This window comes from Zingiber officinale, chromosome 1B, assembly GCF_018446385.1.
Source record: "Zingiber officinale cultivar Zhangliang chromosome 1B, Zo_v1.1, whole genome shotgun sequence".
Taxonomy (NCBI): domain Eukaryota; kingdom Viridiplantae; phylum Streptophyta; class Magnoliopsida; order Zingiberales; family Zingiberaceae; genus Zingiber; species Zingiber officinale.
Genome location: NC_055986.1, coordinates 27,269,526 through 27,291,958, shown reverse-complemented (window position 1 = coordinate 27,291,958; position 22,433 = coordinate 27,269,526). Strand labels below are relative to the sequence as shown.

The window sequence follows — 22,433 nt, the reverse complement described above, 5'->3', positions numbered from 1 at the left end:
TATGCTTTAGTATTTTAGGAGCAATATGATCATCTGAAAAAACAGGTGGGAAGAAAAAACTAATAACTTTGCACTATGGCATGTTTAGTGCCTAAGCCAGGCTAAACTTATCTAGGACTAAGTTAGATCATACTTGGCACAGATTACACTTAAAAAAAATCCATAAGCGTAATAAATAACAGAAATGTATGTGCATAGCATAACGTTGAGGGAATTCACATTAACAATCGACCAACTGTATTTTGCACTTATACAAATATCTCCAAAACATAAAATATTTCAACTGCTAGGGGCAAAGTTCATGCAAATTGGTGGATCAATCCTAAAAATTGAGAGGATTGCTGAAGGAACAGTCCATATCCCATCGCCACATATCAAGCCTGATGCAACTGCTCCAGCATAGTCGTCAGCTTCCTTCTTGTTCAACCGTTCCCAGACGAACAAAATCACTGTCCCGACGAACATATCGATTGCAAAATATGCTCCAATGTAGAAGGGAACTGCCATTGCCATTGGTATTGGGATGTACTTTGATACGGTCGTTGGGGTTACATCCCTGAGAAGATTGATAGCCAGTGCAGCTACAAAGAACCCACAGCAGAGCTCCAGGCAATGCTCTGGCAGCGCAGAGAAGCCTTCAACGCCTAAGATGGCCATTTCGCGATATATGACTGCATACGGAGCCTTGTAGACACCATCAGGTGATCCAATGTCGAAAGCAGTCCAGTAGAGCCAGAAGGTGAGAGGAGCAATGACACAACCCAAGGCTGTGCCAATCAACTGGGATACAAACATGGACTTCGGCGAGGATAGGGTAAGGTAGCCTGTCTTGAAGTCCTGCATAAGGTCAGCAGCAGTAGAAACAATGGACATCATAACACCACATGCAGCTAGGCCGGCAATGACCCCGCCTTTGCTTCCGATCAATGAAGCAAAGATGAAAAGTCCAATCTTCCCATAGGTTGAGGCAAGGCTCCAATCGGTGAGGCCAGTACCATAGGAATTACAGAAGGCCAGTGCAGGCGCAACAATGTAGCACGCAAGGACCAGATACCATCTCATCTGAGGAAAGATGTTTGGAATCACTGCAGTTGATATAGCAGCAAGACCAATGTACCCAGAAGCTGCAAACCAGGATGGTATGCTATCCTTTAAAAATGTTTCTTCTCGTAGTTTTTCTTCGGTTAAAAGATGGGAGCTAGCATCATCTGCAGACAAGTTGGTTTACAAGTTAACTGGATTTTTATTTTCCCTCAATATGAATATGCATTTTTGAAAAGGGAAGCCTTAACGCAATGACAAAGTTGCTACTATGTGACCTTGTAGTCACGGATTTGAGTAGCAGAAACAACTTCTTGCAATGTAAAGTAAGGTTGCCACGCAAGATAAGGTTGCACACAATAGACCTAATGTAGTTCGACCATTCCCCAGACCCCGTATTGACAGAAGCTTTGTGCACTGGGCTACTCCTTTTTAATATGAATATGCATTTTTATCACAAAATACAAAGTATGACACGGCCAAGTTGTTATTATGGAGTAAGAGGATAAAACAGATTCAATGACGATAAAATATCAGTGAAAATGAAACAATAATAGAGATAATAATGTGCATGAAGTACAGTACCATACAACATCTATAGTGAAGAATTGATCATCTGTTAGATCCCTAGTTCAAATATGAAAAATGAGTTATATAGAGTATTCATTGAAGGATAAAGAACCGTGATTAGACATGTGAACGACCATGTTCATGGCAGTCATTCAACCAAACAGTCTGCATAAATTACATTAGTAAATATATTGAGCAAGTGAATTTCTGTATTGCTTCTTGGCTAGATCATTGTCTTTTGCAAAGAAAAAATAATGAGTAATTTTCTGGGCAACATATCAACAAAAATAGGTACCTTGAGGAGATACTACCAGTGGAAGTGATGTCTGCTTTGAGCGAGCATTCACAATTTCCTTTACAGTTATTATCACTATTTTAATCAAGTTGTAAAGACCATCGCCTAGGATAAGAGAGATTGCTATGAAAACCTGCAGATAGAATTTAACAACTGCAAATTAGAAATTCGGATAATGACTGGTTATGAGTTATTCTACACAAACCAGAAAACTTAAAAATACAACTTCGATGAAATCACAATCCTAATGTAATAAGTACTTAAAAATCAGATAGAACAAACAGAATCAGTACAAGATGAAGCAAATATTAGAGTCCAAGGTTCTGAATAATAATCAGGTACATAATAAAACACGAATATACAACACCTTAACGTGAGTGACAAACAAAATCCCTATGCACAAAGGATAAAGCATATTAGCAGTTTCACTGAAAATAACAAATTCCACAAACATCCACAGAATGTAATGAACCTCCAAAGTAGGCAAGAATTTATTTGTTTATTGTTTGTTTGACATGGCCTCATATTAATATTTTTTTTTAGATTAACTAATATATCATAATTATTATGACATCGAGAGAAGCTCAACACACTCAACATAAACTTTAGTAACTTTAGAAAGTATAAAATATTACAGCTACATTTAATGATCCTTGAATCATTTAGCTAAGAGGATTAGTTAATACTAGAAAGAAAATCTACAAAACAAAATCAGCATGCAACACCACCTAGAAACTTTGGCAGACATCAGAACCATGGATCATCAGTTGTTTTATCAAATGATCAAAGGGTATGGCTAAAGCAATGACATGGTAAAACAAAATTCAGGATATGAAAATCAGTGTAATCTCTAGTGAATTATGTTGCAGAAAATTATATAAACAGAATTAATAAAATCATTAATGTTTCTTGATAGAATGGACAATAAAAACCCAATTAGCGACTTAAATATAGCATACAAACTTTTGATGCTCCTGACATTAAAAGTTGGAGCAAGTGTACTAGACTAGATTTAATCTTGTTAACTGAAATATCACAACCACAAAATCAAAATTACGCTCAAAACCTATATCCAAAAAGGTAATCATGTTTAAGAAACTAAGCACCTCCTAGTTCCCACTCCCAACATGTTATTAAAGTCACATAATGTTGAAAGAGTATTCTGAGAATACTTGCAAATTCTTGCATTAAATCATGTCAAATTCCACATATAACTAGAAATCTAGAACCATATATAATATTTAATTTGATAAGGAAAACCATAAAGATATGGTGATAACTGTTAAGGGGAATTATAAATGGATCCCATCAAAATAACATCTCAAACTAGAATGTTAAGCGTGTGCAATGTTTCCTGCAATCATCAACTACCTTGTTACTACTAAGATTGCAATCTTAATGTAGCAAAATTTAGAAAACCTTCTACATTATTCATTGTTTTAGGACAAGGTTTCTACTTATATCTACAAGTTCAACACAAAGAAATATCCAGATGGCAAACCGTCTGACACTAGAACTATGTAATACCTTATAACCATAGAGACCTTTAAAATCACTACTTCCAAGGTTATCTGGATACCAATTCCCAGCTTTAGTAGAGATGAATGGCCAAAGGAAACCCCATGATACAATGGCTCCAAGCAGGACTGAACAATTAACAATATGTGGGCAGATGAGACCACATCCAACATATGTAGGGCTAAAATCAAAATAAAACCTGCAAACAGGTAAGCCAAATAGAATTAGATAGCATAAAGATTAGTGATCCCAAGCTGGTATAGGGAGTTTTTCCTGATGCATTTTTTTCAATTTTATAAAAAAAACAAATACATAAAAAAGAAAAACAACTGTCGATATATGCAATTGTCACTTTGCAGGGGCACATGCTGATAGTAAAATTTTGCAGAGAGTATATGCAGATTAGATTTATGGAAAGAAAGGTTCAACCCCCGCAATCTGGTGGTAGCTCACTTGTTATTTTATTGCTGGCTAGCATGCACTTACATGCGCACAGGTAGATACCTACCATAGGTATGTAGGCAGAAAACACTAAATTCGTCAAGATTTCATAAAAAATGAAACAAGAAACAAATGGTTTTTCAAATAATAGAAATATCAATCAGACAAAATTAACTAAAACACATCAACCTAAATTTGGCCAATGGAAACATAAGGCATAAAGGTAGTTTCAGAAAATACTTACGTATTCTTAAATGCTACAAGGCCAAGGCTAGGGAAATTATCAAACCCACATGAATCTCCTACACCACTGAAGAACCATTTAAAGCAGCTCCAGAAAAAACTTATGCTTAGATACTTTCCCAGGCAACGTACTTGTTTCCTGCGGTATATTGCATAACAATCAGCAACTCTAGAGAAGCATAAATTAGGTAGTTCAATGTTGCCAAAGAATTTAATTATGTTTCAGCATATTTTTCAAACAAACTACAAGAACTAACAATATAGATAACTGTGAATCAATTATTTCTCTTGATCATCAGAGACAGCAATTCACCAACCATTAGTGAAAGCATATCACCACTTTATCAATACTGGGCATTAATGAGAGCATGACATCTTAGCATCCTTTTTTTTGGTTCAGCATCCAGTAGCTTACATGAGTACTATTATTACAAGTAAAAGTATTTCAGTTGCACAATCTCATGAACAAAGGAGTCCTTGCTGTATGAATAACTTATTATATGACAATTCACATCACTGAATTCTTTTTTTCCCCCCTAATCAAACTACCATGTAATCAATAGAAAAGAGAAGTGTGGAGAAATCAAATAAGCGGCCACTGATTACCGATATAAGTTTTAGCTGTTTTGCACTTCCAGAATATTTCAGAGCTGACGCAATTCATTAGAAATGAGAAAATTTAATATTAGCACTGAGTTAAAAAATTTGCACGAACTAATTTTCCTGTTATGAATACCATTTTTCAAAGTTAAGCACCGTACATGTGAATAAGCCAATTTATATATCTTACTCAGCAAGCTCTGCTCCTGTGCTAGTGTGGAAACTGTTTATTAACAATGCTGTAGCTGTCCCACTAGGGTATGTAAGCTTGTAATCGATTACCATTACCTGAAAAATTCAAGCAAGACAATAGATGAAATGTTAAATCAAAATTTTTTGCTTTTCTTTAAATGCCACTATTTCCTCTTTATATATCCAGAATTGGACATGAGGGTAAACTTAAAGGGAAATTCTATAAAATCGCAGTTAGACTTGCTATGTTATATGGAGCTGAATGTTGGGCTATGACTCGAGCAAATGAGCAAAGGATGAAAGTTGCCGAGATGAGGATGTTAAGGTGGATGTATGGACATACGAGAATGGACAGAATAAGAAATGAGAGTATTAGAGAGAAAGTCGGAATTGCATCTATTGAAGAAAAACTCCGAGATATACATTTAAGATGGTACGGGTATGTACTTAGACTACCAATAAATGCTTCAGTTAGGCGATGTGAAATTATGACAATCATGCATATCAAACGAGAAAGACCAAAAAAGACTTGGTTAGCAATAATAAAACAAGATAAAATTTATTTAAGTATAGATGATGATATAGTAGGAGATAGAGCTCAATGGCGTAAAAAGATCCATATAGCCGACCCTACCTAGTGGGATAAGCTTGGTTGTTGTTGTTGTATATCCAGAATTTGGACGTGGCATGAGTAGACTTTGCAAAACATTAGGCTGAAATTTATATATTCTTTTGTCACTTTTATTTGGCTCATCTTCCTTGTAAGTCAACATCGAGACAATATTCTTCTCTAGGTTGGACGTTGGTAAAGCCAAGCTATTTTTGCTTGTTATTAATGAAGACGACAACAGTTTTCTCTAATTTGTAACATAGACCTTCATATTCCAACCAAAAAACTTCAACATAATACCTCATTATAATCATCAATCTATCTTTACATTAAATATTTGAAATGGACTACATGGATATTATCCTTCCATTAACTCTATGCAAGGCTTATTACTAGTAATATTCAAATGAATTAAATAGTTTTTTTTATTACATTAACTAAAATTTTGTTTGGTCTCCTCTATCCTTGCACTATCTATCTAATTGATTCACCTCTTCTAAAAATAAGCTCCACTATAATTAGAGTCGTTAATTTTGATTGGATTCGTTGGGTTGGGCCCACCAAACAATTTAAGCGGGTTGAATTGAAATTTTATCAACCCATTTAAAGGTAGATCCATGCGGATCGGCCCATGATAGGCTTGGATTTGTCCGTGGGTTGCAAAAAAATTCTCCAAAACTTAAAATTAAAGTGGAAAATTCAATGGGCTCGTGGGTTTAACTCGCCTAATTTGTAACCCAAACTTAAATTTTTAAATCTTTTATATATATATTTTTTATTTTTTTAGTGAGCTCATGTGTTGGCTTGTCTAACCCACAAACCGTCTTGGGTAGGATTGGAGATTTCCCAATCTGCCAAAATAATGGATCAACCTACTCCGCCCCGCCAAATGGCCGACCCGCTATGGACTGACCCAGTCCACTACGGGTTGACCCGTCTGACAGCTCTAACTATAATACAAAGACATATAAATACCTCTTAACCATGATAAAGTAGTTCCATGAACACTCATGCATGGAATACAACATTAACTAAAATATCAGAAGATTTAAACTCTAAGCAAATAAGGCATATTATTGATTCCTTATTTGTTTAGAGTTTAAATCTTCTGATATTTTAGTTAATGTTGCATGAGTGTTCATTGATCTACTTTATCATGGTTAAGAGGTATTTATGTCTTTGTATTATATCATAGACGCACAAAAAACAGCTTAAGATACAACAACAACAAACAACAACCAAACTTTATCCCACTAGGTGAAATTGACTATAACACCAGGATAGACGCACAAAAATTTTAATACATCATAGATGCACAAAAAATAGCTTAAGCTTGATTCACATATTGCAAAAGTCACCAGGATAATCATAGTTCTTATCTTTGTTAAAATTACTTGGTTTCAAGGTACAAGATACACTGAAAGATTTCTCAAGATGTAAAACAATTGCAAACTAATTATCAATCCTTTTAAAAGTAGTGAGCTTATAAACCTAGAAAATCAGAGTTTTCCACAACTCTGCTTAGAAATTACCATATTCCAAAATAAAAAAATTGATTAGCTTTTAGTCCACTCTCCACCCAATGATGCAAAATAAACAAAGATGAGTAGTGCTTCATATGGCGATGTATAAAATTCAAATTAACCATTGCACGTGAATTAACGTGAAAAGAAAATCAAATTCAAAGCACTAACCAACAAACATATCTTCCTTATTCAACTTACAAAACTATACCAAGCATGTGAAATTGACTTATCACCTGCAATTATATGTAAGCTAACAGTTCTGAAGTTAGAAATTCAAATGACTTATGTACTATCTGGCAGACTTGCTAAGTAAAAATATTATTAAGATCCTTGAACACCACAAATTACTACCTCATTTGGCAAATTGGTATTTGAATAGCTAACAATTATTATTTTTGGAAGCTTCAAGAACTTTTACTACAAATATTCAGGTTAAAACATATTAACTTGCAGTTTACAATTGCATTATATCCAAACTAATATTGACAATACAAGAATGATATGATTCTACTTTAATAGAACAAATAATAACTACTATTTTAGTTGACAAATTCTCAAGTTAAATTGTGATAGATTTCTTAGTATCCGGTACCTTGCGTAGTGTCACGAGGCTAAACAGCCCAAGGAAACTCACAACAAACATGAAACCAATCATCCAACCCAGAGAAGGATTTTTAACATCCTCTGCTCTGTTACCAGGATAATCAGCTCCTATAAGTTCATATGTCCTTTGATCCATAGAGAGCATGTATGAGCCAAACCCCCCTGTCAGAAAGAATCATAATCACAGTCATCCAGTCATCTCTGCTGTTCAATTGCTAACTCGGAATCAAAAGAACCTATGCAATGCTACAATGAATAAAATTTTAAAACAATAAAAAAATCATCAGTAAATCATTAAGAAAGAGCCAATCATTCAGCCATCAATATCTCACTTGCCAAGCTCAGGGATCAAACATAATCGCAGAGAGACAAATCTTTTTTTGGAAAAAAAAAACAGAGAAAATCTAAGATTTGTTATTATTGTTTGTGAGTCAGTTAGAATACAACTTGATTATCTCTTTAAACAACTTAACTTCCCTGGCATCTAAGGCTCTACACTTATATTCTACCTTAAGTAGTCTCACTTGGAACCTACGTAGCCAAGAGGCACTTTTAATCCTTGTTTCCACTTTTGCACTGTTTGGGCACTTACGAAACATATTGAGGATGGTTCACCAAAAATAAAATAAAATAAACACAGTTGGGAATATAATCCAAGGTTTAAAATTTAGACTCGTGCCGAGGTTTCGGTTTACCGGAACGATACGTTTTCGGTATCGTATCGTGCCGTGCCGATACAATTTCGGTATTTTTTATTTATCTATAGTAATTATAAGATAAATATGTTTATTGTATATATAAAAATAAGTTGTATATTGATTTATTATAAGTTCTCAATTATTAAATAATTTAATATTATTAGAAAAAATAATTAAAAAAATTATTTAAATAGAATTGATATATTAATAATTCAAATTAAAATGGAAATATTTATAATAATAATAATAATAATAAGTATATAAATTAATACAAGATATTACTTTATATTAATAATAATTATATAAATTAACTATTTATTCATTTAATTAATTATTAATTAAATAATATATATTTTAAATAGTAAAAAAATATCAAGTAAAATTTTTTTAAAAAAAATATCAGAATATAAATATAATTTATTAGATTTTTTTGAAAATTTAAATGAAATTTAAAATAATAAAAAATATATTAGAATATAAATAAAAATTATTATATATTTTTTAAAATTTTTAAATGAAATTTAAAATATTATTTTTTCAGAATATTAATTAATAAAATTTATTTAATTTATTTTAATTTTAAATATATTTTTTATATATTTTATTAGGATAATTTAATTAGGATTTATAAAAGGCTCCTAGAAATATCACATATCCTCCGCACATCCTCCTTGGAATTCTTTAAATTAATTAAATAAAATAAATAATTATTAAAAACAGAAAAAAAAACTCGCGGCAGTACGCGAGATCGCGCTGCGATGATCGCGGCGCGATCCCGCGAGGGGCGTCCGGCTACGCCGGAAGCGTCGCCGGACGCCTCCCGCGGCGCCGGAAGCGTCCGACGACCCTGCCGGACGCTTCCGGCGCCGCAAAAGCCATCGTGCGCGACGCCTTCGGCGCTGCAGAAGGCGTCGCGCACGACGCCTTGGGTGCTGAAGGCGTCGCGGGACGCCGCCGGAGGCGTCCCGCGTCTCCTCTGGCGCCGACGGAGGTGTCCCGCGTCTCCTCCGGCGCCGACGGAGGCGTCACGCGTCTCCTCCGGCGCCGCTGAGACGAGGACGCCTCCCGTGCCGGTTTCGGCCGCTCGGCGGAACGGTAAAAACCATTCGTGCCGGGCGGCACGAAACGACATTTCAAACGTTAATATAATCAAAGTCCACACTGAAAAAACATTGAAAAGATCATGACTTTAAAAGAATGAAGATATCTTTATTGACATAAAACCTTTTGAGTAGAGCCCAAAAACAAAACTAAGGGATTATGCTCAAAGTAGACAATATCATACCCTTGTGGAGATATGTGAATTCTTTTGGACACAACAAATGATATCAAATCAAGTATAGACAGGAATCCAGTAGATTACTCTCATCTTCGAGTTTTTGGATATCCAGCCTACATGAACATATCTAGTGAGGAAGATCAAAGCTAGATGCGAAGTCAAAGCAATGCATTTTTTTTATATATCAAAAAGAAGTTAAAGGCTTCAAGTTTTGGAATTCTAAGGCAAATAAGATGGTGATGATGTGGTGTTTGACAAGAAGGTCATGTTATAGAGTACTCGGTGAAATAAAAAGGAAACATCACAGAGCAACAAGCAGAAGGACATTGTGCAGGTGGAGCTAGAGACTCATGACTCTGATAATGATAACTCAGACACACAGAACATCATGTTGGTGCGGGTAGCACTAACGGTCTAACCCAGGTTTTGATGAATGACAAATGGGTTAAGTTAGTTGTGTTGTTGTCTGACACTTTTATCAAGTGTGCAGGAAAAGTCCAGCTAGGTCGACGGGCTGACCGGATAGCTGGCGAGAAGTCCAAGCGGGTCGACGGGCTGACCGGACGCTTGGCGAGAAGTCCAGCTAGGTCGACGGGCTGACCGGATAGCTGGCGAGAAGTCCAAGCGGGTCGACGGGTTGACCGGACGTCTGGCAGGTAAGTAAGGTAAGTCACTAGAGGGGAGTGACTGCGAGGACGCGTTCCCGGGAAGGGAACATTAGGCGTCGATCCGGCTTAGATCCATTTCGGATATCTAAGTCGAGATCGTGACTAGATTCCGGTCTCGTAAAGACGGAATCTAAGTCATACTCTTGATGCTAATTTTTATTACTTAGCGTATTCGTAAAATGTGCTATTCGGGATTTATTGCCTCGGACTAACACCGCTTAGGATGAGGTCCGGGCGCGGAATAGCTCCGGAGGATCCGGCGCCGAGGCAAGTTTATCCCGGACGACGTTGACACTTGGAGCATCTGGTTGGGAGTGTTACGTCACATTCGAGCGCCGGAAGGATCCAGCGCCGTATAAAAGAAGCGGGCGGGCTTCAATATACAAGTCTGCGAGAACTCGAGTCCAATCACTGCGCTCCAACAACGTTCACAAAGCTCCGACGACTCACTCCGGCTCTTTTTAATTCATTGTTTGTCGATTAGCTTTGTTTTCTTTCTTTTCATTAGCAATATTTGTACGTAAATTGTAATTATCCGAATTGCTAGTGAATTACCCAACGAAAGTACTCACGGAGTACGGGCCTTCGAGTAGGAGTCGTCACAGGCTCCGAACGAAGTAAATCCATTGTTCAATTTTCTTATTTCGCTGCGTTTATACTCGTTTGATCCGGCGGTAAGAATGGGGGACCCACAGATGGGGTGAAATCATTTTTTTAAATTCCAAACTGATATTATTATCTTTTTGGAAGTTTTTTTCGTTGCATTTAAAATCAAAATTGGTACAACACCAACTTAGAGTTTCTATTTCTCCCGCACTGCTAATCCAAGACGAAGTCTTGGGATTTTTTTTCGTTAATTGTGTGCAGGATAAGATGTCTCAACAAGAAGGCTTCAGACAAGACGTTCTCCCCTATTCAACGGGATGACTTTTCGTACTGGAAGAGGAGAATGGAGGTCTATGAAGAGACTACGACCAGATGGATGTGCATCACAAAGGCTTACAAAATTCCGAGACAACTCCGGAAAATAGTAGACCATGAAGAATGGACAAATGATATAAAGAAAAAGGCATCAATTGAAACAAAGCCATCAATACTCTACACTGCGAACACGAGAAGAACTGAACCGGGTCGGACCACATGAAAACGCTAAGGAGCTTTGGGATAAACCGATCGAGCTGCACGAAGGAACAAGTGACGCAAGGTAACAAAAAGAGATTTGCTGTTAAATAAAATTTTTAATATAAAAATGCAGGAAGGAGAAACGGCAAGTCAGCTCCACGCGAGGGTCAAAGATATCCTCAACGGTCTCCACGCGATAGGCCACCAAATGGAGAACCGAGACTTAATCAGGTACGCGTTAAATGCTTTTCCGCGAAATAATTTGTGGGCATCAATCGTAGATGCCTACAAAATTTCAAAAAATTTATCTAAATTAAAATTGGATGAACTCTTCTGTGAATTAGAACTTCATGAGCAAACTAACGCCGGGGTCGAGAAAGGTGTAGCCTTATTTGCAGGTTCCTCCAAAGAAAAGAAGAACAAACCCGAATCTGAAGAAGATTCCGATCAAGACTCTAAAGACGAAGAACACCTGGTGAACCTGGTAAGGAAAATGTTCACCAGGAAAAAGAGAAGCTTCAGCAAACAGGATCTTCAGAAGATCAGTTCGCCAGCCGACTCAAGAAATGTCACATGTTTCGGATGTAACAAAAAGGGGCACTACAAGAACGAATGCCCAAGATTGAAACTTGACAAACCAAAGTCAACAAAGAAGAAAGCCCTCAAAGCAACATGGGACGATTCCTCCTCAGACGAATCGGAAGGAGAAAGGCAAAAGCACCAAAGTCACCTCGCGCTGATGGCTCGCGAAGCTGAAACAGAAGACGAATCAGAGGAATCGGAAGGCGGGTCCGAACCCGAATCGAGCCACGAGTCCGCACTCGTTTCCGAAGGTTCCGAAGAGGTATACCTAAACTTAAATCGTAAATTCTTTAGAATTATCTCGTGTTTAAATAAAAAAGTAGTTAAGTTGGAAAATGAAAATAAATCGCTTCTTGAGGAAAATCAAAACCTCAAGGAACAATTAAAAAATTCGAATCCAACTCAAGATCGAACACTTGAGGAGGAGAATTTATCATTAAAAAATGAAATTAATAAGTTAAAAGAATTGTTGGAAAAATTCACAACAAGATCTAAAAATTTAGATTTAATTCTAAATAACCAAAAGGCATGCTATAATAAAACCGGACTTGGATATAAGTCAAACTCAAACAAAACCTTTAAATCATTATTAACCCAACACAAAGCAACTAAACAAGCTTGGGTCCCGAAAGCGTGCTTAACCACGCAAGTAGGACTTAATCAATTCTATATACCTAAAGATAAAATACATTATATAAACTTGAATAAATCAGATCAAAAACTAAAATATAAATTTAACTTAAAATCAAAATTCAAAACTCAACAAAATTTAGATTATCACCAAGTTGATTATAACTATAAAAAGAATCGACACAAACCCAAAATCTAAATTAATGGCCAATAATTCAGGGGGAGGCTCCAGAATAGCTGGCACCTCCAAAACTAACATACCCGACAGGGTAACCCAAAACAAACTAACCCGACAGGGTAATTAGGATTAGTAAAAAGAGACCAAGTTTAACTTGACTCATGAAACTGGTGAAGTTTTTGGATGATAGTACGTTAGGGAAGCTTGGGCATCGCATGTCTAGAAAGATATGGCTTCGATCTGGTGCATTTGGCCAAGTGGAACTGACCGAAGCTACCCTTAAACGAATCCTAACCAGTTAGACCAAGATTTAGTACTAAGTTCCGTGGATAGGACTATTCGGAAAACTTCGAAAGGTTGGTTACTTCTAATGATGTCCATGAGACTCACCGAGCTTAGAAGTTTATCCGAAGAATGCCTATTTGTGGAAATCAAAGCTAAGTCTGAATCTAACACTAGTTAAACCAAAACTCTATAATCAAACCAATTTCATCTCACAAAACCATAGGTTTCCCTGATTGATAATATAGATCGGGTGAGATGAATAAGACTTAAAAATTATTTAAATTTAATTTTAATCTTTAAATTAATTTCAAAATTTTAAATTTTAAAACTTAAATTAATTTCAAAATTTAATTTTAAAACTTAAAATTAATTTCAAAATTTAATTTTAAAACTTAAAATTAATTTCAAAATTTAATTTTAAACTTAAAATTAATTTCAAAATTTAATTTTAAACTTAAAATTAATTTCAAAATTTAATTTTAAAACTTAAATTAATTTCAAAATTTAATTTTAAAACTTAAAATTAATTTCAAAATTTAATTTTAAAACTTAAAATTAATTTCAAAATTTAATTTTAAACTTAAAATTAATTTCAAAATTTAATTTTAAACTTAAAATTAATTTCAAAATTTAATTTTAAACTTAAATTAATTTCAAAATTTAATCTTTAATTTTTAAACTTAAAAATTATTTTCAAAATTTTAAACTTAAAAATTATTTTCAAAATTTTAACTTAAAAATTATTTTCAAAATTTTAAACTTAAAAATCATTTTCAAAATTTTAACTTAAAAACTTTAATTTTAAACTTAAAAATTATTTTCAAAATTTTAACTTAAAAATTATCTTCAAAATTTTTAACTTAAAATTTTAACTTAAAAACTTTAATTTTTAACTTAAAAATTATTTTCAAAATTTTAACTTAAATTTTAAACTTAAAAATTATTTTCAAAATTTTAAACTTAAAAATTATTTTCAAAATTTTAACTTAAAAACTTTAATTTTAAACTTAAAAATCATTTTCAAAATTTTAACTTAAAAACTTTAATTTTAAACTTAAAAATTATTTTCAAAATTTTAACTTAAAATTTTTTTAAAAACTTAAAAATTATTTTCAAAATTTTAACTTAAAAATTATTTTCAAAACTTTAACTTAAATTAATTTCAAAAAAAAAAAAAAAATCCAAAACCAGGGGCGGGCGCCCGGACCCTACGATAGTTTGAACCTCAGTGCGAAAGTAAACCTTCCTGCCAGAAGGTTCAAACTATACGATCCCTACTCACATAAAGTAGAACAAATACTGGTGCTGGACCCTCCAATGCTAGTACAGACCCTAGGTTTCCCACAGACGAACTTAGGATTAAATTTGAGTCCACCATTTATAAGGCCATTAGGACTACTTGCATAGATAGAGCGTTCTTCCTAAGGTCATGTCCCTCTGCCTTAGAGGTTATAGGCCACTACAATTTAAGGAACCTTGTCGAATGTACTAGTCCAATAAACATAAGTCTATGTGCCGAATTTTGCAATAACCTAGTAAAAGTAGACGACTTCACCTATACCACTAGGGCGGCAGGCACTGATATCGTATTTTCCCCTACGACTATCCGAGAGTTTTTAGAGTTGCGTCCTTCTACTTGCTCCTTTTTATGCTATCCTCCGAGGGATCTACCGTTCGACGATCCCTACTCACATATTACTCTCGATACGATGTATTTTTTTTGGGGAGAGAGATCCCATGACACGCTTTAAGTCGAGAACTTGAGTCCGGGACTACGCCTTTATAGGTCATAGTTCTTTGATTTTTGACCACCGGGACATCGTGATCGCCCATTCCATTCATTCCTACTTTACGCCCGATTCATAGGTTGAGATCGACATTAGCCTCATATCTTTCCACCATCATTTACTCACCGGATCGTGGTGACGATGAGTCCATACGTCATTCGTCACATTCGGCGACTATACGTCCGCACATTGATGTCACTAGAGGAGACGTTGCCCATACGACCGAGTTCGATGTTATATCCTCTCGGAACTTTTCCCTAGCCGGCATCCAGGTAGATAGAGATGATGGGACTATGACTTGGCGGAGGGGGGCACAGCACCAGCCCGGTCCAGACGCACAGATGGACGAGTTCACGCTCGCACTATTTCCGGAGGAAGCCGCACCGGCTCCACCACCACCACCCGCTCCCCGCACTCTAGCCGACCGAGTGACCGGACTAGAGAGCCATGGCGAGTCTCCAGCAGGAGAACTCCGACTTTCATCGGGACATACGACGAGAGGTTTCTGACACCCGCCACACTGAGCTGATGGCACTTCTTCGATCCTCGGGATCCGGACCACCCCTTCATCATCTCAGTAGCTTTAGTGATGACCTACTTCTGTAGCTACACTATTTGCAAAATATTTTGGATTTATCTAGTGGCATTTCAAACTTACATTGAATATGTTCTATCTTAATAGACTAGGAAATTTCAAAAAATACTTTCAAAAATGATTTTATCAAATTATAGGTTAAACTTGTTTGCTTTCAAAACTTTCCATTTTTAGATTTTCAAAAACAGTTTTGGCCTTAGACTAGGTTTACATCCTTAGAAAGCATGTACCCATAGGACTAGTTTTTGAGCATCTCACCAACACCCTAGGGTTACCTTGCTTGTGTTTGACAAACATAGAAAGGGGTGAGATGCATAGGCCAACTGTCTGGACTTAAGATGCTTATTTCAATGCATCAACATAAGTTTGGACGTTAAATACAATTCAGATATTAATCAGATTAAAGTTCATCAGTCAAGTCAAACATTGACTGATTATAATTTCCTTAATCTGACTAACCTAGAGAAAGCTACTATCTTCTGATAGTTAGTTAGTACCTAATTGGTTAGACAGCTGGTTAGAGTTAAGTATCAATTTCAGGGGGAGAAATAAAACTACTTTGGTTTTCCAAATTGAATTTAAACTTAATCTTGAAAATCAAAGGTTAAAAACAACTTGTTTAAAATTGTGAAATTCTTTTACCTCACAAACTTATTATCCATTTTTCCTAGTCTTTGAAAACTGACCTTTTCAAGTATTTTAAACCATGGGTTTAACACTTTTACACTTTGAAAATTTTGATTTTAGAAAACAAATTTTACAAACACATTCTAAAAATATGATCTTAATTTCAAAGCTAAATTTTACAAACTAAGCTTCTCAAAATCATTTTCTTTGATTTTGAAAATTGAATCTTTTACAAACTTAGTGTTGAAAAATAAATCAGTTTTGAAAAATATATTTTCTCAAACTTGTTTTGGAAATTTAGTTTGAAACATTAGACCTTATACACTTATGATTGAAAATTAGACAATCTACACTTAGCAAATTTTCAAAAGCTAAAGAACAAATGCGTTAAACAAGTTTTTTAAGCTCCCCCAAAGTCAAATTGATTTTTCTTGGATTTAAAGAGTGTACTTTTATCCTTGAATTTTGAACCAAACTCAGTTATTTTTTCATGATTAGGTAACTTAAACAGTATGCTTATTTACCCTTGTTCTTTTTTGATGAATGCCAAAGGGGGAGGAGGGTTAGGTGGTTAAGTTAGCTAAACCAATTTGAAAACTCAAACTAACTTTAAAACCACACAAATGCATGTTGTTTCGTATATATGCTTTCACTAACTTAACCAGGTTGTCATTCCATCAAAAAGGGGGAGATTGTTGGTGCGGGTAGCACTAACGGTCTAACCCAGGTTTTGATGAATGACAAATGGGTTAAGTTAGTTGTGTTGTTGTCTGACACTTTATAATGTCTGGCAGAAGTCTAGCTAGGTCGACGGTGTCACGCCCCGGAGAAGTCCCGGTCCGACGGGCTGACCGGACGCTGGCGAGAAGTCCAGTCGACGGTGGCCGGATAGTGGCGAAGTCCGGGTCGACGGTGGCCGGACGCAGCGAAGAAGTCCAGACGGGTCGACGGTGTGAGACGTCTGCGGTAAGTAAGGTAAGTCACCGGAGGGAAGTGATGGTGAGGACGCGTTCGAAGGAACATTAGGCCGATCCGGCAGATCCATTTCGATATCTAAGTCGAGATCGTGACTAGATTCCGGTCCCTCGGAAAGACGAATCTAAGTCATACTCTTGATGTTAATTTTTATTACTTAGCGTATCTGTAAAAATGTGCTAACAAACTGTGTTGCATTTATTATTGGACTAACACCGTTTTGTAGGTAGGAATGAGGTCCGGGCCGGAATGGCTCCGGCGCTGAATCCGAGCCGGGATCCGGCGCCGGAGGCAAGTTTTATCCCGTGACGACGTTGACACTGGAGCATCTTGGTTGGGAGTGTTCGTCATTCAGCGCCTGGAAGGGATCCAGCGCCCGAGCAAAGATATAAAAGAAGCCTGTGCGGAGCTTCATATACAAGTCTGCGAGAACTCGAGTCCAATCACCGCTCTGCGCTCAAGGCCCAACAACGTTCACAAAGCTCCGACGACTCACTCCGGCTCTCTTTTTAATTCATTGTTTGTCGGTTAGCTTTGTTTTCTTTCTTTTTCATTAGCAATATTTGTACGTAAATTGTAATTATCCGAATTGCTAGTGAATTGCCCAACGAAAGTACTCAAGGAGTACGGGCCTTCGAGTAGGAGTCGTCACAGGCTCCGAACGAAGTAAAAATCAACAGTGTCATCTCTTTACTTCTTTACTTTTCCGCTGCGTTTTAACTTCGAGATTTTCGAATCGATATTCACCCCCCCCTCTATCGAATCTAACGGTCTTACACATCACACTATAGCCGGAGGCAAGACGAGACGAGTCATAAAGCCACCCCACTAGATACGGTTTTGAAGACTTGGTATCTTATGTGCTTATCACTAGTAGCAAAAACCCTACATCTTTCCAGAAGGTGGTACACAACTCTAAGAAGGACAAGTGGATGTGTGTTATGGCAGAGGAGATGGAGTCATTGCATAAGAACTAAACGTGGGATCTAGTAGAACTTCCTAAAGGAAAGTGAGTTATAGGGTGCAAGTGGGTATCTAAGAAAAAGGAAGCAATGACAGAGAACGAAGAATTAAAGTTCAAGGTTTGATTGGTAGCAAAGGGGTATTCAAAGAAAGGGAATTGACTATGAAGAGATTTTTCTCTCCAGTGGTAAGACATACGTCAATTAGAGCAGTGTTTTGATGACACATTACGATTTGTAGCTGAAGCAAATAGATGTGAAGACGACATTTCTTCATGGAAATTTGGAAGAGCAGATTTTTATGTCACAACCTAAAGGATTTAGTCAGCTCGGATAAGAATGGTTGGTTTGCAAGTTGAAGAAATCACTCTATGGATTAAAACAATCTCCTAGGCAATGATACAAACATTTTGATTCATACATGATTCATAACGGATATAGGAGATGTATGATTGTTGCATATATGTGAAGAGTTTTGAAAATGAATCATTGATTTTCTTACTACTACACGTGGATAACATGCTCATTGTTGCGAAGAATATGAAAGAGGTCGATAAATTAAAGAGGCTTGAGCAAGAAATTTGATATGAAAGATTTGGGAGATGTCAAGAAGATTCATAGGATGGAAGATTCACAGGGATAGAGCTGTAGGGGAATTATGGTTATCTTAACGTAGAGTTATGGAGAAAGTGTTGGATAGGTTCAACATGAAGAATGCAAAGTCGGTGAGCACACCCTTGGCGCATTACTTTAAGTTATCGAGTACACAGTGTCCAAAGACGGATGAGGAAATCCAAGAGATATCAAAGGTTCCTTATGCCAGTGCAATTAGTTTTCTGATGTATGACATGATTTGCACGAGACCAGATTTGGCTCAAGTAGTTAATATGGTGAGCAAATTTCTCTCAAATCCTGGTTGACCGCATTAGGATGTAGTGAAATAGATTTTCAGATACTTGAAAAATACAACTGATTATGACATCATGTTCAGTAGATAACTGGAAGATCCTTTAATTGCTGGGTACGTAGATACAGACTATGCAGGAAATTTAAATGACAGCAGATCTACTACAGGATACGTCTTCACTGTGGCGAGATAACCTATCTGTTGGAAGTCTATGATTTAAGCTATTGTTGCATTGTCTACAGAGATACATGGCAGCAGGTGACAAAGGAAGCTTTATGGCTTATAAGGTTGGTTAGAGAACTGATGTTCAGTAAGGTTAAGTTGTTATGCGATAGTCAAAGTGCTATCTATCTGGTGAAGAATCAGGTGTATTATGCGAGAATTAAGCGCACATTAATATGAGGTCTCACAAGATCAAAGAGATGATTGCTTCCGCAGGAATTCAACTTGAGAATGTTCATGCTACAGACAATGCTGCAGACATGTTGACAAACCTAGTGACGGCAAAGAAGTTCAAGCATTGCTTGAACTTGATCTATATCTCTAGATGCTAGAGGAAGAAAGATCAGATCCAGAGATTTAGGTGGAGTTTTGCTCAAATACTCATGTTCTTCGAAGGAATGAATATTCACTAAGATAGAGATTGTTGACGGATGTCTCATATTTGAGTGAAGGTCAATGCAAGGGACATCACGGAAGGAAAAATTCCTTTAAAGTTTTTTTGTAATAGAATTTTGTTACGATTTTTTTCTAATAGAATTGTTACGATTTTTCAGGTTTATTTTACTATGTTGGGGTCTAAGCATTATGTAGAGGAATCATTGCGATCCTATTGATAGTATCTGAATTCTTTTGGACACAACAAATAGTATCAAAGTCATGATCCAGACCAGATGTCATGTGGGTGGCCTTGAACGAAGTTGAGGGGAGCAAGTCAAGAGTGATCAGATGCTTACAGGGAGGCCTGGAGTAGGTCAAGGTGACCAGATGCTTTCGGGGAGGTCCGGAACAAGTCAAGAGTGGCCAGATATTTGTGGGGAGGGCCGGACTATGAAAGTATGGTGGTCCTTCGTTTGAGGAGAGGATTGTTGAGAATACAATCAAAGTTCATATTGGAAACATGGAAATAATCATGGGTTTAAAAGGATAAATTTATCTCCATTGATATGAGGTTTGTTGGCTAGAACTCAAAAAACAAAATCACAAGGGCGGATTAGGTCAAAGTGGACAATATCATACTATATGTAAATTCTTTTGGATAAAAACATAAACACGAATCACAGCTCAAACAAACAATCATCGGGAAGAAGGCAAGTACCACTGAATGCCAGTCCATAGCACGCCACCACGCACGTCTGGATCACAGTGTTCTCCTGCCTGGTGAACGGCTTCGACCACAAACCGATCCGAGACGCGAGTTCGGTCCAACTCTTGACGAAGAAGAAACCCAGAAGCCCAGCGGCCACGTTGAGGGACGGAATCACCCCGACGGTAAGGTTGAGTTTGTGCGTGATGATGCAGAAAAGAGAACCCAAGAGCGCGCTGACCAGCAAGCCCCTGACGGTAATTTGCTCCTTCCACGGTGGGATCTTTTCTTCGGCATTCTCCGCCGACAAGAGCGGCTTCGAAATCTCCGCCGCGGAGGTCACCTCCGTGCCCATTGCAGCGCCGAGGCCAGTCTCCGATCGAGGCCGAAGGTGAGAAGCAAGGATTTCTATGGGAAAGGAGTTACGGATCGTGGGGATGAGGGAGAAGGCAGAGCGAGCGCAGCGGAGAGGACAGAGAAAGGAGATCGGAATGGCTTCGCTTGGCGGTGACGTTATGGATCAACCTAGCGCTCCGTTCCGTTTACCATGCGCTTTCTGACCGGTAGTTGGAAGGTGTCGTGACTTGCCCGGTAACGATACCGTATAATTATTGTGGGTTATCAATTCAAGGAGATCATTTTCATTTCGGATATATTTGTTGGAAAAAAGAGGAATTTTGACACAACAATAAAATTATTATTAGATGATTAAAAGTTCATGGATTTAAATTTTAAAAATAATTTTTTATAAAAAATAAGATAAAATTATGTATAATAGATTTTTCTTCAAAACTCCATATAACAAGAACTTCCTATAATGAGAACTTCATGTACTGAACGATCATATGATCAACTAGACGAGACTAATTATTTAACCCATCAAATAAATCAGAGGCTCGTGTCTAACATTATCTAATATTATTATCCTCCATTACTAAATACAGTTTCCGATAAATTTGACATGTTTAATAATATTAACATTATAATAAGCTATAAAATCGTACAATATTATAGTAATTATAATTTTATAACTAAACAAGCAACACATATTTATATTATTCAATTATATTTATAGTGTAGTTAGTTATAATTTTATAATAGCTATAATATAGATTTATTTTATTCAATAATATTTATATTATAGTAATTATAATTAATAGCTTTTATGATAATTATAATAGTTACCTATTATAGCTGTTCTAATATAGGCTTATCTTATTTATACAAGTAGCTAATGAGATTAAATAGTAGGAGATAATAATATGAGAATATTATATTCTAATGCGATTAGATGTAAAAATAGCTAATGAGATTAAATAGTAGGAGATAATAATATGAGAATATTATATTCTAATGCGATTAGATGGTAAGAGATAATAATATGAGAATATTATATTAAATATAAATAAATAGTTGTGCATATGTTGCTAGGGAAGTGAACCGTCCTTTTTGTCGCCCTTTAATTTTGAAAAAAAATGGTATGCCTTTGTTTTTTTTATTTGTGTTTAAGAAATTGGATACGTTTGCCCAATGATAATAAAAGGTCTCTGTATACCGACTCAATCCTAATTCAATTATTATTATTTTATTATATATATCTTAAGAAGTTATTTTATAATATATTTTAATTAGTAAACTAATCTAGGAGTCAACAATAATATTATCCTAAGTAACATGCATTAATACATTTAGAAGAAATATACTATTAGTTAGGGTATCACATATCTAAACATACGTTTGGATCTTAATAAACATCCGATCTTTAAATTTATATCTCAACTATACAAACATACACAATCTAGAACATACAACAATTTACCAAAACACATACATGATTTTATGGTTATCCCATTTCAGCCTGGTTGAGTTCATTTTCCATAATATCCTCCTCCCTAGTCCCTCCTCTATTATTGTTTATCTGAAAATCAACATCACAATACCATGTTGCCCCGTTCTCTTCTCGATCTCCTCCCTCTTTACCTCCTCATCTTTCTACTCTTGAGCGGTGTGTCCGCTATGGAAGACCATCTCGAGTTCCATGACTAAAAGATATTGATGGGCCCTGACGTCGGTGAGGACGATTGAAAACCCTCGTAGGAGCACGACTCTGACAACGGAGCCATCATGCTCGACTACTTTATGTTAGATTCGCACGAGGAGCATCGTAAAGGAGCCTCCTTTGATGGAAATGGC

General features: G+C 36.3%; 1 protein-coding gene across 1 annotated transcript; it reads right to left on the bottom strand.

Annotated features, from left to right (window-relative positions):
* Nucleotides 1-149: 149 nt before the first annotated feature.
* LOC122053772 (probable metal-nicotianamine transporter YSL6) lies at nt 150-20,771 on the bottom strand. The gene is made up of 7 exons (XM_042615744.1): nt 20,253-20,771; nt 7,629-7,801; nt 4,899-4,996; nt 4,110-4,247; nt 3,434-3,623; nt 1,907-2,039; nt 150-1,208 (listed from the first exon to the last, which is right to left on the bottom strand). The coding sequence occupies exons 1-7, from the start codon at nt 20,593-20,595 to the stop codon at nt 280-282; spliced, it is 2,004 nt and encodes a 667-aa protein (XP_042471678.1). The 5' UTR covers nt 20,596-20,771; the 3' UTR covers nt 150-279.
* Between the last annotated feature and the right edge of the window lie 1,662 nt (nt 20,772-22,433).